Source organism: Pleurodeles waltl, chromosome 12, assembly GCF_031143425.1.
Source record: "Pleurodeles waltl isolate 20211129_DDA chromosome 12, aPleWal1.hap1.20221129, whole genome shotgun sequence".
NCBI lineage: Eukaryota > Metazoa > Chordata > Amphibia > Caudata > Salamandridae > Pleurodeles > Pleurodeles waltl.
The window spans coordinates 653,488,827-653,503,074 of NC_090451.1; the positions used below are offsets into that span (position 1 = coordinate 653,488,827).

A 14,248-nucleotide genomic window follows, 5' to 3' on the forward strand; every position below is an offset into this window, starting at 1 on the left:
TCTGGAGATCAAGGGTCGTTGGTCCCCAGTAAAGCAGAGGTTTCATATCAATCTGCTAGAGCTGCGGGCGATTCGTTTGGCCCTCAAGGCCTTCCTTCCTTCCCTTCGCGGTCAGTCAGTTCAGATTCTGACGGACACCACTACCACGATGTGGTATAACAACAAACAGGGGGGTGTAGGGTCGTACCTTCTTTGCAGAGAGGCTCTACGACTCTGGTCCTGGGCTCAGGACCATCGGCTTTGTGTAGTGGCAAACCATTTGGCCGGGGTCCAAAACATACGTGCGGACAGACTCAGTCGCTTCTTCTCGGACGACCACGAGTGGCGTCTGCTTCCGGATCTGGTTCTTGACATCTTTCGGATGTGGGGTTTTCCCCGAATAGACCTGTTTGCCACTCGGGAGAACGCGCACTGTCCGTGTTTCAGATGTCCTGGTGTGACCAGTTGCTTTATGCGTTTCCTCCCATACCCTTGATTCCTCGGGTTTTAAGGAAGATTCGCCAAGACCGGGCTCAAGTCATTCTAATAGCTCCGGATTGACCACGAAGGGTGTGGTATGCAGACCTACTCCGACTCTCACTGTGCCCTCCGCTCCGTCTCCCTCTCAGGGCAGACCTCCTCTCGCAGTCGCGAGGGCAGGTTCTACACCCCCACCTCCAGAGCCTGCACCTTCATGCCTGGAGATTGAAAGGGGCAACCTGAGTTCCTTTTCTCTCCCACCAGAGGTGGTGGATGTTCTTTTATCGGCCAGGCGACACTCCACCAAGTCGGTCTATGCGAGTAGGTGGGCTAATTTTGTTCGTTGGTGTGGAGAGAAGAAAATTGATCACTTAAGTGCCCATCTTTCTGATATTCTATTGTTTGCATTGTCTATAGCTCAGCATGGTTGTGCTATGGCCACTGTTAAAGGTTATCTTTCACCCCTTTCGGCTTTTTTTATATCTTCCAGATCAGCCTTCTTTATTCAAGTCTCCCTTAGTTTTGCGATTTTTGAGGGGACTTACTAATAAAATTCCTCCCATGCCTTTTATTATGCCTCAGTGGGATCTCAATTTGGTGTTGACTTTTGAAAAAATTTCAGAGGGAGTCGACATAGTAGTTTCTGTTGGGTTTGGTAACTATCAGTTAGTGTTCTCCATGTTGAGTTACCATGCTCTTTGTCCATAATCCGCTTAAAAATGAATGTTGGTGTTTTTAAGACTAATCAAAAGTTGGAGTAGAGAATTCTCTGTCTGCTTGAAAGGTATGGAACTGCGAAAAGTGGCTGAGAGATCTTTGAAAACAGAATGTGGCTGTCTGACAGTAGTAGGTGAAGGGCCGTAGGTCAGTTCTCTGCCAGAAGTCACTTGAACGCTTGAAGACAGAGTGGAAAAAACAGATGGCCAGTTGAGATGGGTTAACTTGCGCTTCATAGAATGCCCAGAGAGGGTGGATGGGACAAATAAAGATATTTTCTTGGAGCAATGGATAAAAGCCACTCTCTGGTCGGTGAGCCACAGACATTTTTGTGTTAGAAAGAGCACAGGGAATTGTTGCCTCTTCCCCACCACCAGGCACATGTATGAGGACTTGTATTGCAATAATACTAAACTGTTGTGATAGGGATGTGATCCTGCATGAAGCTTGCAGAATTGCAGACCCAGAATTTGAGAGACAGACCATATGTATTTTCCTGAACTATATGTAAAGGATCTGGAAACTCCGACAGTCATTTATGGGAGTAAAGTAAAAGTTAAGAGCTACTGACCTGTAATACAGACTCTTATTTCCTGTGAAATTAAAAGTGCAGTTCTTTACTTTACCTGAGGAGTTTTGGCACTTGTTGGAAGTATTCGGTGGTGGTTGAATCCTGGTCTAAGCAGAGGGTCCCACTGATCCTGAACCCTACGTCAACGGAGAGTGAGGTCATTAGCGAGAAGATCCCAAAGAGGGAGATAAGGAAAGCCAGGAGAGTCCAGAGTGGTGGTTAGACATGACGGTACGTTGGACTCGGGGCAGAGTCGAGGGGAGACAAAAAACCCACTATGAGGGATGGGACGCCATAGATAGTGAGACTAAAGGGTTGCTTGAAATGGTTGAAGAAATGCCTGAACTTCGTAAAACATAACGGCCTCTGCCCTCATTAACAGGAATGAGTATCTTAAGCCTTTTTCTGGTGAGTGAACTAAGTGTTCCCTGTAGGGAGGTGGTGCACCTGAGTATTAAAGTCAGAACATAAAAGGTGTGAGTGCTGATATTTTGGGATACTATTGTGAGCAGTTATTGCTCCTGGAGGATCAGATATGGAGAGAGGGGATTGATATGGGCACTAGGGCAATTATGATTCACTTTCTTGGTTTAATAGTAACAATGAACCTATACAATTGGCAACTAGACTGCAGGATGGGTGGCACAGAACAGGTCAGAGTTTAGTGCATACCTGTATGATTTGGTGGGAAGAAGGTACATTAGAGTAGCACAATTTGAAGGTTATCTTAAAGTGTCTGCCATGCACTAAACTGCTGAACATGTGGTGGCGGAGACCATTTTGACAAATGCAGAAAGTTATGACTAAAGGCGAGTGGGTTGAGGGGGATGTCTGACTTTAGGACTCCTATATATAGATGTTAAGTTTATTACTTTTGAGGAGACACAACAGATCTTTACCATTAGAATGGAACACTTTCTATAAGCTGCAACGGTGTTCAGAATTGTCTGGGAGGGCTGGACAGATTTTCCTATGGAACCAGCAGAGTTTCATATACTAGCACTGATACTGGATGTAGGATCAAGCAGTGATATGACCTTGCACCTCTATGCAGTGTTAAAAAAATAAAATACAAAAAAGAAAGGGTCGGCGGGTCTTGGGCTCAATTTCCTCGGACCTGATAATTCTCGCATCGGTGCCTAATCTAATTCATGGGTCCCACTCTGTAACTCTGGGCAATAGCTTGCTTAATCTCCACAACGGCCCCAACAGCGCTGGGATGCCTGGCTTCACCTTGGAGGTTGCCCAGGAGTGGGCACCTCACAGTGAAAAGCCAGGAGGGGTTCCACAGCGGTATGCGTACAGCGCCTTGAGACCCTACCAGGTGAGTAGTGCGCTATACAAGTACAAAGTTTACAGTTTAACAGTGCCAGCCTCATTGGATGCTGATCTTCCAGAACCACTCACAGATGCTGGGTGGACCAAGGCCTGTGCCCTAGTCCAGGGAGTGGCAAGTAATGCACATTTCAAATTGGCCAGTTTCTATTGCTTACATCAAATCTATCCCACTCCACAGATTACATCGAAATTTCCCTGTTAGGTCTGAGGTGTGCCACAAGTGTGGTGTGAGCCCAGCAACCTTTCTACATATTACCTGGACATGCAGTAAGCTGCAAAATTATTGGATTGAGGGGGTGCTACGACTGAGGGAGGTGACTATTCTACAGCTGAAAGTAAACATTAAACAATGCCTCTTGTGGTTGATGCTCGTGCTGAAGGGGGTCGTAAAATGCAGAATAGATTTGTGGCTTTGGTACAAAGAGACACAAAGCCATATGTTGGCTCTCTCCAGTTACACCCAGGCTCCAATTCTTGGAAGCAGACTTTTATGAATGGGCGGTTTCAGAGAACATAGTTAGTGCCAAGTGAGAACAGGTGAAAATGCAGAATGGGGTGTGGGGATGTGGGAGGACATGATCACTGGGCTCGCGGACTCTCTGACAGACCAAAATATAATGGTAGGTAGACAAACTGATGACTCATAGGAAGATGAGTTGCAAACTGAAAAAGGTAAGCGGAGCAAGGAGATGGCTTGGGGAGAGTGATAGAATAGAAGTGGGAGGATGGCTTGTATTGCCTTGAAATAGGAAGACGTGTACACTGATTTATGATTGATTTATGGTTTAAGATTTAAGACCTTTACTTCTCCCACCCAACACATGATGTGATGTCAAGTCATTGAATCTAATGGGCACTGACCGACCTGTAAGACAATATTGCTGTTTGGTTCTGCTGCAAGTTATGTATTAAATTGTTGTTGGACAATAAAATGATAGATAAAAATTGAACAAAAGAAAAACCTCCAAAAAGCATGCCCTTGCACCCCAATATGGCTAAAGCCACACACAGTGATGCCTTAAATGAGGAGATAGGGGTAAATAAATGGGATTTCTTGGACCCTTGCAAAAAAATTTGCAGGTGCATTTATTTTGCAATTAATCTTGGATTGCTTGTGTTCCGGTTGATAGGGAACTTGGCTTGGCTGTTCCTATTGGAGCATGACAGTGGCTAATTTGCATATGTCTGGTTGTAATCTGAGGTCATATGATGGCCAAAAGCAAAGAAGACAATGGGCTGGGATGTGTTCTGTCCCCCTGTAGCTACTGGTGGCTGAAATGTATGTATGCATTCCATCTATTACTTTATTGTATTCTTCCATGTGACCGCTTAAGTGTGACTGGTATGACCAGACATGGGTTATGTGCTTATTGTGCCACTGGAACAAATCTGTACCAGCCTGAAGCGGCCCAGATAAGCCAAATTCGGTTTCTGTTTGCTTGTGTTCCTATTTAGGGAGGGCCTGGCTTGGCAGTGGGGGCTGAACTTATTGAAGGAGAACCAAGTCTGATTTGCATATGTCTAGGTCTAAACTGAGGTGGCTTGGTGGACTAAAATACAGTGGACTAAGACAGGGCCCGAGTAATTACCTCGGACTCTTTGTGCTCCTCTTAGTATTGTATTGCTTTGTATTGTAATAGTATTTATATAGTGCTTACTACCCCTGACGAGGCGTCAAAGCGCTTTTCGGCGAGTAGCACGCTACTCCGGAACCCAACAAGAATTAGTGATGGATTAGTATCGGGAAATATGAGTACAGTTTTAGTATTATAATGAGTTAATCTGAGCCGCGGATATGAGAGATTGTTAATTAGATTGACTGGAGTAATGTTAGTTAGATTGACTGGAGTAATGGAGGGGTGGAGGAGGAAAGAAATCCAGAAGTGTTAATTGGGAGTATATCCCTCATTTACTCATCCCAAAGGCTTGGGATGAGTAAAGGGGGATGGAGGAGGGAAGAGTCTGTGGAAGGGTTGGGGAGATCATAGTAGCAGGGTGAGATAAATGAGGGAGAATTTAGTAGGGTTGTTTGGGAGGTCATGGTAGTAGAGTGAGGTTTGGTGAGTTAGATGTGGAAACGGAGGGAAGAGCTTAGGCAGAGTTATTTAGGAGATGAAAGTAGTAGAATGGATTTGGGATGAGTCAGAGTGGGAATGGAGGATAGATTGATAGAGACATGATAAGATGAGAGCAGGGATTCATAGATATCTAGTATAACAACCCACCCAGGAGCCATGCAATGACCCATGAACATGCCAAGCACAGAACATAAACATATATATATATATATATATACACACACACACATGAATGCACACATATATGTACATACAATACATAATTAGAACCATGGGTAAATATACTTAGTCAAACAGGTTTAAAAAGTGTGTGTGTATTTTATTGTTCTGACATAGTAGTGATACATATTTTCTAAGAACTATACATAACTAGAAATAGACACATAATCAGAAAAAAATATTTATCAACATAAGCATATGCAGTCCATATTTGTTTGAATATGGTGGTTATGAAGGAAAGAGCCAACTCTTGAGTAGTTTTCTGAAGACAAGAAAGTTATCTGTGGCTCTTATTGTTGGGGGTAATGAATTCCATAGTGTGGCTGCTTGAACGGAGAAGGATTTACCACCTATAGTTTTTTTCTTGTATGGTGGTGTTCTAAGGCGGGGTGCCAATCTTGAGCTGAGGTTTCTTTGTTGGATGTATTTGGTTATTTTGTTTCTGATAAAAAGCGGTCCTGTTCCATGGATAGCTTTGTGGGTGATACAAAGCAGCTTGAAAGTGCATCTTCTGGCAACTGGTAACCAGTGTAGTGCTCTCAAGGCAGGGGAGATGTGGGCTTGCGGCTTTACATGTAATAGTACACTGGCTGCGGAGTTCTGATTACGTTGTAGTTTTTTCATAATAGATAGAGATGTTCCATGGTAGAGGCCATTGGCATAATTCAGTTTGGATAGTACAAGTGAGATAGTAGCTTGCACCTTGTGTGGAAATGCGAGGTGGGGGAAGATGCACCGTAACGTCTTCAAGGTGATGAAGCTTGCTCGTGCTAATTTGTCCACTTGGGCATTCATAGTTAACTTGGAATCCATGGTGATTCCAAGGTTTTTAACTTCCTTGAATAATTGGAGCATCACATTATAAGGACTAAAATGGAAGAAATAGCTTTACAATACATTAAAAATGCTTTATATTACTTAGTGTCAGTTAATCTACCAGCGGCCGTCAAGCCCCCTTTGTATCCTTTTTCCATTGCCACTCTAAACGGATGTTAATCCTGCCCCCAAAATGTTCTGATTGCTGCTCTCCTCGAAATAACATCCCTCAAATTCCTTTACCTGGCACTGCCAAGAAGCATGCATTTCCAGAGTTTGCAGTTGATTCATGTAGTTTTATGCTCAACTGAGTGTTAACTTTGGTTGCTCCTAGTTTTTTTTTAATGTGAATTATTTCTTTTAGTCTCTTAATTGCTTCTCTTTCTGGCTAGTTTTCTCTTCGGAATGTCCATGTGGGAGATATTGTAGCTGCAGTTTACACCTCAGATCGGTACTGGTATAGAGCTAAGGTTCTAGGATTACTGGAGAATGGAAATTTGGATCTCTACTTTGTGGATTTTGGCGATAATGGAGAATCCCCTCTGGAGAAGCTACGTATCCTCAGGTAAGAATCCTTCTGTGCAGTAACTTCACTGTTGCCTTTTTGAGGAGGTGGAGGCTGAACTTCTAATTTGCCCAGGTGAAAGTGTACCCCTACTTTAAGATTCCAGGAAGACTTTGAAAAAGTCTACATTTTTCAATGGCTTTTATTGAAGACAGTGTTTTGCCCCGTTTGTTGACTGTTGCATATACACCTTGAATCTTTAATTCAAGCTGCATTTATTAGAGCAAGGCTGGATGTAGAGCGTATGTAGATTTTCTCAGCAGAATTATAATTAGGAGGTGAGAATCAATAATATAGTTACAAGTGAGCAAGGCTTAGAGTTATCGTTATTTATCTGAAGCCTGTCCTGCCATTGGCATGGCAGAGAAAATCATATATTTGATGCAGAACTAAAAGCATTTTTGACTCTAGGGATCTTCATTTATAGTCATCAGCACTGAATTGCCCCATCCATGGGCAGAATCCTGGAACACTGTTTGCTAAATGAATACAAAAATAATTTCTGTTTGAAAAGCCAAACAAAAAAGTAAACGGGCAGTGTTGGTCAATGATCAAAAAGAGCAGTACTGGGACCAATTAAGGTCCAGCATGCACACTCCCCTATATATAACTAATAAACAAGGAGTATGGAGTTCCTGATATTACCTCTAGGTGAAACACCACTACTGTCAGTGTGTCTCCAGGGAGATACGGTTAGTGAAACATAAATATTTTAGGAGCAAGTGCCCTCATCCACCAAACTTGGTGGCATGCTCCATCATCGGGAAGCTCCTTGTTGGGCAGGCAGTACCATGCACAGCAGGACCTTGAAGGGGGTTCCCGGGAAGATCTTTTGATTTGATTTGCCGTAGCAAGACTATAGTGAAGGTGCTAAAAGGGTGTAAACTAGAGTGAAAGGAAGTAAAATGCTAAAGTTGGAATTAACTAAGGACCTCCACGTCACAGTAAGAAAATGTTAATTCTTCTTCCTGTAAAGTTGTGTTCAGTGATTTGTAAACATGTTTCTTGCCATAAAGGTAGTCGAAATGGACTGTGGCAATTTGCCAGGATTTTGTGATATCCTACTCTAATAGAATGGGGACAGAATTCTAAAGTGGTGAAGTGCCCAATCCTCCTACATGGCGTGGAAAAACCTGAATCTCTTCCTGTTGTTTGAGATATTATTGTGAGGCGAAAGGGTGAAAAAAAACAACTTACGGCCTGTAGGAGTAATTATCAGAACCCTTAGGTACTGCAAGACTCAAGTAACCGTGCAGAGTGCTGTTTGGCCTCGTGCACGGTCAGTACCGCCCGACCTATCCCGTCCCTGCAATCTTAGGTGAATCCTGAATATTTATATTTCACTGATCGTATCTTCCTAGAGACACACTAGTGTTGTTTCACCTAGAGGTAATATTAGAAACTGCATTCTCCTTGTGTATTATGTTGGCCAATATTCACTTATTTTCTTAAAAAGAAATATTAAAATGCAGAAAAAAAGTCACTATATATGGTATAGTAGAAGACAACTCTCACAGTTTTAAATGAAGGTGGAAGGACTTGGGGATAATGTATTGAAATGGGCTTCAGTCTAAAAGGCTGGAAAGAGATATTGATACTTATGGAAATCACATACTCGCCTGTATCCCTTTGTGCCCTGTTAATAGCAGTTGAGGCAGTTCTTTTTTAACAGCTTCGAGTGACATGATTGTTGAAGGCTGAGCTTGACCTTTAGGGTTATTCCATTTGTAAACATTTCCAAACTTTCATGAAACTACTTCTCTCAGCATCTTTATGAACAGATTTAATTTTTTCTGTTTCCTGACAAAATAAATATTTTTTTCTTCAGAAAATGCCTTCCCTTTTAGTGAAGGGACCTGCTTGCGGGAAAGAAAAAGGCCCAAACCGACCCTCATGCTAGCTTTATTGTATGTCTTCAACCCTCCAATCAACCATACCCTTGTTAAATTTGTTTAAAAAAAATTTCCAGGATCGGATTGAAGGACAGGGAGATAGGAATACATGGCCTGCAAGTGGAGCAACACAGTGTGAGAATTTGCACTATGCAAAGCTTTGAGGGACGTGGAGAGTGTTCTCCCTTGAACCTTCCTCCTTCCACTTTTCCAGGGACCCCTTGTGGTTGAAATCTAATGAAAGGAGGTAGGGCCAGAGCCCATTAGTCAAGAGGTTAATCCTCTATGGCAGCATCGCTAATGAATATATCTATTGTTGATCTACGTAAAGTGACTAAAAATTTCATATTTCTGTGAAGTTTTTCTTTAATTAAACTCCTCAGTTAGGGGTAAAACCTTTCTGCAATCAAAGGAGAGAGCATAGAAAGTATGCACTATTCCAAAAACTGGCACTGTGCCTATAAGGCTCTGAGCACCTCCTGTATCCCACCATGCCTCCGTGGTAAGAGTGAGGTGACAGTTGGGTTACAGTTAGGTCAGTTCTTTTTCCCAGCTCCTTCTGTTATGATCCTAGAGCACTGAGCTCTCCCTTTTTTTTTTTTTTTTTTTTTTAACCAGAAAAATCTGTAAAACATTTTTCTACATTTTACTTGACGTTTCTAGTCTTTTTCTGAGTAAAATTACATTTTTCCTGAAGAAAATGCCTTCCCTTTTTGTGAAATGTCCTGCTTGTGGTAAAAAGAAGGCTCAGAGGGATCCACACACAGTCTACATAGTGTGCTTACCTCAAAGCCACTGTCCTGAGACCTGCAAGCATTGGCAGAATCTGTCAAAAAGAACTTTGAAGGGCAGAGAAAGAATTCGTCACCATGGACTGCATGGAAAACGTCATCCACCTCTCTCCAGAAAAAGGACTCCAGGGAAAAGGCTTCTTTGGATAAAAGACGAGCAAGAGATTCCTTAGCAGGTAGGATAATACCTGTTTGTTCCCCGCCGGCCTCATCACTCCCGTCGACGTTGCATCAATGTCGTCAATTGATGTTGAGGAACACCCCTCCGCCAACTGCAACACAGACGACGTCAAGGGACATGATGTCGAATACACAGCCACCTCCAAGGGATAAGTCTCCATCGGCGGTCACCCACCGCTCGACGTTGAGCCAGCACCGACGTGCTGATACTCCATCAAGGGCACGCCCAGACCCATTGATGTAGAAGAAATCAACGTCAAGGACAACTGCACATAGATCGAGGCCTCCAACGGCAACAAGATGCCGTTCGACGTCGAGGCACACACTCCCGGTGGCTCATAACTTGGCATCAAGGCTTTCAAAGTCAAGACATTTGCCTCCAGCAAAACGCTCGACGTCAAAGCATAGATGGTCTCTGTCAATGGCACTACATTTTCGTGCGATGTCGAGACCCTCTTCACCTGTACAGTCAGCGTCAAAGCGAACTTCTCAGCACCGTTCACACTCCCCACAATGGTGACAATCTTCTCCTACTGCGCCATCAGTGCCAACAGGACCCTATCACAACCATTCCAAATAGGTCATCTATTGCGTCCTCAAGAGCCTCGTCACACTCTAGACAGGTCTGTCCGATAAACTTTTTGCCAAGGTGGTTGGAAAACCTAAACAAGAGCCTGGCTCATCAATCTCCGGATTCTCAGTATTCCCAGTTGTACTCCCCCTCAGCATCTTTTCCGAGGACACCATCTCCAACTCCTTCAGCCAAGCGAGTGACAGTACTATCTGCTGAACAACCCACTCAATGACGACAGCGCACTACTCCTCGGTCGTGCACAAGAAGCACGTCTCCACAGACATCCAGACCAAGGTCAAGAACCCGGGGTCTCTCCATCCCACCACCTCAGCCACAGATCCTCTTCCTGGTCCACTGCTTCTTCCTCATCTATTAAAGACTATGTGCCCACGCTAACACACTCTCCTTCGGCAAGAGTCTCTCCAGTGGACGACGTAAATACCTTTAATGAGGTGTTCATTAGAGTAGCTCATAAACTGAACATAGACCTACCTGACCCTACTACATCATAGACTATAATATGTGAGACGCTATGCCATCGCTCCACTTCTAGACCGCTTCTACCGGTAGTTCCTGGGCTTTTGCAGCCAGCCATGGACACTTTCCTAACACCAGCATACTTGCGTGCAACGCCTGCAAGAATTCTAAAGAAATACAAGGCCCTAGACTAGGATGCTTTATTTCTTAGAACCGATCCTCCACCAGATTCTGTCATCCTAGTGGCGGCCAGGAAAACCCATTCAGTGGCACCATCTTCAACAGTCCCTCCAGACAACGAGAGCAAGCATCTAAGCGCATTGGGAAGGAAGATGTGTGGTACCTCCACTACCTTTATGAAGGTCTCTAGTGCATCAGCGCTTTTAGGAAGGTACAACCGATCTCTGTGGGACTCTCAACAGGTTTGTCAATAAACTGCCTAGGGAAGACAGACAATATTTTTAAGGGATCCTGCAAGAAGGAGGCCTATTAGCCAATCAGGTAATCAGTGGGGCAGCGGATAGTTCAGATCTGCCGGCTCACGGATGTATATGTGCAATACTCTCATCTTAGCTTCGCATTATCGGGTCTCAAACCAAAGGCGCAATATTGTATTTTGAACCTCCCATTCAATGGAAATTCGTAATTTGGGTCTCACACAGATGAGGAAATGGCCAAGATGAAATCAGAACTAGATGTACTTAAGGCCATGGCACTAGAAAGGAGCAAGGAATACCGTAGAAGGTATAGGCCCTATGATTGACGTCCCTACCAGCAGAGGTTTCAAACCCCTCAATGGACACAAAGACAACAGCAAAGACAAGGACAAGCTTTCTACCAGTCCTGAAAAACAACAAGGGAACGTGGCTCCAGCAGGCAAAATCAATCTGCAACGATAACATCAGGGAAACCATGAGGACTCTCTTCCCCTAATCCTGTCACCCACTCCAGTTGGGGGGGGGGGGGGTAAGTATTATGGATTACATAAACTAGTGGCGATCCATAACAAAAGACAAATGGGTACTAAATATTGTTGAAAATGGGTATTCTCTACTTTTCAAGTCACGTCGTGCACCGGTGCAACCAACAAAAAGTTTGTCATCACCAGCCTCTCCTGCAGGAAGAGGTTCTCATTCTGCTACAGAAAAGAGCTATTGAAAGTTCCACCTTCCCAAAGAGGAAAAGGAGTGTACTCCCACTATTTTCTGGTACAGAAGAAAGGTTCAAACAAAGCTTTCAGACCTATTTTGGATTTGAGACATCTCAACAAGTACATGCGAAAAGAAAAATTCAGGATGCTAGCCCTTCACCAAATCTTTCCCCAACTACGTCAAGGGGACTGGATGTGTTCCATAGATCTACAGGATGAATATTTTCACATCCCAGTGGCAGTGAAACACCACAAGTTCCTTCGCTTCGTAGTTGCATTCCAACACTACCAATACAGGGTACTACCCTTTGAGCTAACATCAAACCCGCGGCACACTTGAGAAAGAAAAAGATCTATTTACCCATACCTCGACGATTGGTTACTGAAAAGTCCAAACCTTGCAACACCTAAAAATCACTCTGGATACCTTCAAATCCTTAGGTCTTCGAGTAAATCTACAGAAGTCCATATGGACTCCAACCCAGAGGCTCCACTACTTGGGAGCAACACTGGCACAAACCTCGAATAAGTGTATCCTTCGAGGAGAGACTATTATTAATAACACAGAAGTGTCAAAGCATACTCCACACACTCTGGCCAACGGCCAGACAAATAGCTTTGCTCCTTGGTTCCATGGCTTCCTGCATTTTTATTGTTCCGAATGCCAGGTTACACGTGAGACCTCTTCAAGAGAAACTGGAGGATCAGTGGAGCCAGCCTGCAGACAAATGGGAAGTCAAAATAACTCTTTCACCGGTGGCAAAGAACTCACTACAATGGTGGACTTACCAAGATCATCTGTTGGTAAGGGTTCATTTTCAACATAACATTCCTACCCAGGTGCTGGTCAGAGATGCATCGCTTCAGGGCTGGGGGGCTCACATGAGCTCTCTACAAGCCCAAGGACTGTGGTCAAACAAAGAGCAGCAATATCACATTAATCTGCTGGAACTCAGAGCGGTGCATCTAGCCCTCAAGTCATTTCACTCTTCCATCAACGGCAACTCCATCTTAGTCCAAACAGACAACATGACCACGATGTACTATTTGAACAAACAGGGGGCACTCGATCTCGCCCTCTATCTAAAGAATCACAAACCATTTGGCATTGGCTATCAGCGAGAAGGCAGACAATCACAGCGGTTCACCTTCCAGGGGAACAGAACACACAAGCGGATGCCCTCAGCCACGGTATTTTAGACTCGCACGATTGGGTGCTGCACGGCAATGTCATAAGACATTTTCCAACTATGGGGATATCCTCAGTTAGACCTTTTTTCCGACGAGACTTCGCATCCAGGTTTTACTGACCAGGGACAAGTGGAAATGCCCTGTTGAAAGACTGGTCAGACATTTTTCTGCGTCTTTCCTCCCGTTCCCCTAATTCCCACAGTGATCAACAAATTCTACAGGGCCAAAACCAGGATGATATTAATAGCCGGAGAATGGCCCCATCAGTAGTGGTACACGGATCTCCTCCAGTTATCAGAAAAGCCTCACAGGATACTCCCGTGCTGACCGGATCTTCTCCACAAATTAGAGGGGAAAGTTTTGTATCCTAAACTTCCCTCGCTGAGCTTGATGGCATGGCTCCTGAATTCCTGCAGTGTGGCTGTCTAGGCCTCTCATAGGAGTGCATGAATATTCTAAAGGAGTTCAAAAAACCCTCAACACGGCGCTCTTATGCAGTCAAGTGGAAGAGATTCTACATGTGGTGTGTCCAGAATGGCGTCAATGCTATTCTGGCTCAAGAGGAGGTTATTCGGCCCTACCTCCTTCACCTTTCGAATTCAGGATTGCAGTTTTCTTCCATTAAGGTAAATTTGTCCCCATTTACTGCTTATCGTAAATCGCCCTCACAAACATCATTCTTTACTCTGCCAGTGGTTAAGGATTTCCTAGAGGGCTTGAGAAAAGTGTTTTCACCGGTTCGTACACCTTCTCCTCCGTGAGAATTGAACGTGCGCTTGTCTAGACTCATGGGTTCTCCCTTTGAGCCCATACACAAAGCCTCTTTGCAACATCTTATATGGAAGACCGCTTTTCTTGTTGCGATTACTTAAGCCAGAAGAGTCAGTGAAATTCAGGCTCTTTGTTCAAAAGAACCCTATACAGTTTTTCATGATAATAGGGTGGTTTCACGGGTTCCTCGGTTCTTACCTAAGGTGGTTTCTGACTTTCATATTAATCAGACCTTATCTCGTCCAGCATTCATCCCCAAACCTTCTACACCAACAGAGAGAACTTTGCACTCTCTAGACTTGAAAAGAGTGTTTAGTCTTATCAAGTTAAAACTTAAAGACATCAGACAATCTGATCAATTATTCATAAACTAAGGCGACATGAGAACGGGCAGGGCGGCCTCAAAACAGACTATTTCTAGTCTCATGTATTCTGATTGCGTACCAACTGGCTAACAAA

The 14,248-nt window shown here is 44.0% G+C and overlaps 1 protein-coding gene across 6 annotated transcripts in view; it reads left to right on the plus strand.

Moving 5' to 3' along the window:
• The window catches only part of TDRKH (tudor and KH domain containing), a 445,279-nt gene that overhangs the window by 203,628 nt on the left and 227,403 nt on the right, over positions 1 to 14,248 (plus strand). For all 6 annotated transcript variants that reach the window (XM_069218300.1, XM_069218302.1, XM_069218305.1 and 3 more), the window contains exon 8: positions 6,591 to 6,763. In XM_069218300.1, coding sequence (XP_069074401.1) covers positions 6,591 to 6,763 — 173 coding nt within the window. The remainder of the gene's footprint in view (positions 1 to 6,590; positions 6,764 to 14,248) is intronic.